The 3,706-nt window shown below is 43.0% G+C and overlaps 1 protein-coding gene across 1 annotated transcript; it reads left to right on the forward strand.

Moving 5' to 3' along the window:
• The first annotated feature begins 2,848 nt into the window (after positions 1-2,848).
• LOC123352173 (claw keratin-like) lies at positions 2,849-3,307 on the forward strand. Its single transcript, XM_044991964.1, has one exon. It carries the CDS (start codon positions 2,849-2,851, stop codon positions 3,305-3,307), a length of 459 nt encoding a protein of 152 aa, XP_044847899.1.
• Positions 3,308-3,706: the final 399 nt, after the last annotated feature.

A 3,706-nucleotide genomic window follows, 5' to 3' on the forward strand; every position in this document is an offset into this window, starting at 1 on the left:
CACCCCCACCATGAGTGAGTGAGCAATATTTCCATCTGTTATGTGTTTGAGCCAGTAGGTGGGGGGTCCTGTTCTGATCATCGCCTGATTCCTTGACCCCAAAACACTGATCACCTCACTGGACATCTCTTCCGACTGGAGTGTCTAATAGCATTAGGCTGAAAGTCAGGAGTAAACACAAATAACGTGCACCGTTTTGATGCTGCTTCAGGTCTACTTTGAAGGCTTAGGAAGGACTGAACTTAAACATAGGGTATGAACTACCTTGTTTCCAGGAGAGTATTGTAACCCAGAAGGCCTGGTTTGAAGGCCATTGAACTGACTGAAAAGACATCCACGGATTTCAAAAACATATTGGCTCAAACACATAGTTACAGGTGGGGATTCAAAGCATGCGAAATAAATACTCCCATTCTCCAAGAAGTTGCAGAGGTAAACTCCGCCTTGCTGCTAACTAGATACTAGCCTGCATAGATAAAGAACTAATACAGAATCCTGTATGTGACAGCAGATTGTACCAATGATACAACTCTGAGTTGCCCTCACACACTGAAGTTAATCAAAGCAGCATTAAAGAAACTGAACTAGATTTAGTCCCTGATTAACACCCAGGAAGTCAGGAGGATGATAGCAGGAAAGTAGCTGGCCCATAAAGATACATGAATAAAGGAAACCGCAGGTTGTAGAATGCAGGTCATCCTGTGTGGGACTGGGAATTGTCTATTTATCATCAACCACGATCAAAACCATTATCATAATTAAAGGACTTACCCAGGCAAGGAAACATGTATTTGGTTAATGATAAGGTCTCAGTGCACAAAGCATGTTTCTTGTGCTTCCCATTGGCTAAGAAAGCATATAAAAGTGCTTGGACCTTCAGGTTGTTCTATCCACTTCTCTTGACTTCATCTCCTTGGTGCACTGGGTAAGTCTATTGGACTCACATTACTCCTGTTGTTGCTTTAGTAATAGTCTTAGTTATGGACCTAATCCTGCACCAATACTCCATGTTGTTAGCGCTGTTGGAGTCTTGCTTTCCATAAGAGATTATCTGTATCTCATCAGTTCCAGGCTTTGGAGGATGCTGTCTCAAAAATGGCAGGTTGGGATGTTCAAATCTAGATATGGAACGCAGACCCCACCTCTTCCAAAAAGTTACAGTTGGATTTTAGACATGGAAATGCCTTAGAGAATTATGACAAATCTCAGCCACAGTTTACTTTGATAATAGTCTGGGCTACGCTTACTCTTTATACACATTGCCAGAGCATCAGTTGACTTCACTGACATCACAAAGGTTTACCTGGACTGATGATCTGATCCTGCTGTTTTCATAAAACTACGGAGATAAGATTTCATATCTAAATATTGAACAGCAGCTCGACTGTTCTTTTCAATTGAGTTGATAGAGTTGTAGCTGTAGTTGAAACAAAGTTTGAAGAGATGGATATGTGTTTTCCAGGGCAAAGCTAGCCTCTGCTTTAGCTCTGTTAGTAACTTGTTATAGGCAACTGACTGCATGATGGACAGCTTCAGGCTTCTTGTACATTAATCTGCAGCATGTGATGCTACACACTGTTTGAGACAGGATACTGGACGAGATGGGTCACTGATCTGACCCAATACAGCAATACCTAATTACTGATTGGCATATTTTGTAATTTTAGATCCAGATATTTAGCTGGTGTGATTAAAAGTAGCACATTTCAAATATAGACAAGTATGATGATTTAGACCAATTGAGTGATTTACTGCCTATGCTGACCTGGTTTAAAAAAGGCATTATTAACTGTTGCTCTGTACTACGCTGTGCCATTATTATCTAAAATAGTTTGAAAATTGAAGGTATCTGTGAGGGAAATATTCTATATTGTCAGATTAGTAGTTTGACTCAGTGTTTATTTAATCTTCCCTCCTGAGCTGTTGGGAATGGAAGGTCTTGTGGACAAGGCACAGGTAGGGCCGCAGAAAATCTGCTTTGGTTCCTCTTCTCTGCTACAGATTTCCTTTGGGAAATCCGATAGGACCTGATTCTCAAAAAGGATCAACACTCAATAATCATAGCTGTATTGGAAACTGAGCCTTTAATCTCCTGAAACCAAATCCACAGAGCAGTTTAGGCATCTAAATTCCAATTTAGTCAGGAAATCCAAGAATTAGGGGACAAAATCGCTCATAATGTAGGCACCTACATTCCCAAGGCACCTGCCTTTGGGCTGCTTGGAATATGCAATCTACTAATAGGCATGTGGGAGACCTGTTTTCAAAGCCCCACTCTGCCTTATTTTATAGCAGAGCATTCAACTGGGATAATAACCACTCCTTTCATGGGGGTCGCACACCTTAATGGCTGCATGAATCAATGAAAAGGTCATTTACTATGAATGGAATAGGAAAGCTTTTGAATGGAGTCAGAATATTTAGAAAGAAGGCTTATAGGATGGATGGGAGTGGCCTCCAGAAACAGAGATCAGGAGAACTAGACAGATGAAATCATGGGGTGGGATTGGTGCAAGCTCCAACCAGCACTGATCTCAAGGAGAGGTCAAGGCTTAGCAGATGGAAAACATTTCCTGCATGGGACCCAAAGAAATAGGGAAGTTGCTTGGCATGGGAAGGAGGAAGCCAAGATGTAAGAAGGGTTCCCAGGGAATGGTTAGGAAGAAGACTAAGGGTAAATGGGTGAATAGGCCTTGAAGAAATAAATAGGAGCAGATACTGAGCCAGTAAGAAATGGAATTACCTAGCATCTATTACTGAAAGATAGGACATCCTATGCCACTGAGAATTACATTTTATGTTCACTCTGCTCCCTATTGTGTGTTTCAGGTTTACGACAATCACCAAAATGTCTCCTGTGAAAGATCTGTGTTGCCGACCCCGCCCATATTGTCCTGATATATGCCCAGATCCATGTGCTTATGTCTGCAACGAGCCATGTGTCACATCATGCGGTGACTCGAATGCAGTGGTTTTTGCACCCCCGGTTGTCGTGAGATTCCCCGGACCAATTCTCTCTACTTACCCTCAAGACAGCGTTGTGGGAAGCGTTGTACCAAATTTTCCCTATAGATTAGGGGGTGGTCTTGGAGGTGGTGTTGGAGGTGGCTTTGGAGGTGGTTATGGGGGTGGTTATGGTGGTGGTTACGGGGGTGGTTACGGTGGTGGTTATGGGGGTAGTTACGGTGGTGGTTACGGGGGTGGTTACGGGGGTGGATCCAGCTGTAGATTCGGGGGTGGATACGGTCATTGGCAGCGATATGGTAGGAAATGCTATGCTAACCGCTATGAATGTTGTCCATGGTAAACCCAGAAGAAAGATCCATGGAACAAGAAACAACCAGGAAATGAAAGACAAGATAGAGATTCCCCACACAGCCAAGGGTGAATGAGCATCTGCAATTCCACTCAAAACCAGAGGGGGTTGTGGGTGTTCGTCATCTGTATAAATCAGGCCTATCTGTGCTTTCCTTTTGTTACATATTATCTGAGCTTTATGGGCTGTCTGGTTTTGAAATTTAATCTTATGCTCCTATTGTGCTTTGTCCTTTTTGATGCCGAGCCGTCTACAACAAGTGACTAAAACTGGTGGAAAATGCAACATGATTTTCAAGCTCTGCAGCTGCAAGGAAGAGAGCAGAACGTGTTGTGTGAAATGCACCACTTTGGAGCTGGTGACTCGTTGTAGCTCTGATTGTACCCCTGC

The sequence above is a fragment of the Mauremys mutica genome, chromosome 17, assembly GCF_020497125.1.
Source record: "Mauremys mutica isolate MM-2020 ecotype Southern chromosome 17, ASM2049712v1, whole genome shotgun sequence".
NCBI lineage: Eukaryota > Metazoa > Chordata > Testudines > Geoemydidae > Mauremys > Mauremys mutica.

Bases quoted from the DNA above. Each gene is read 5' to 3' on its own strand.
- LOC123352173 (XM_044991964.1), top strand. From the start codon at position 2,849: ATGTCTCCTGTGAAAGATCTGTGTTGCCGACCCCGCCCATATTGTCCT.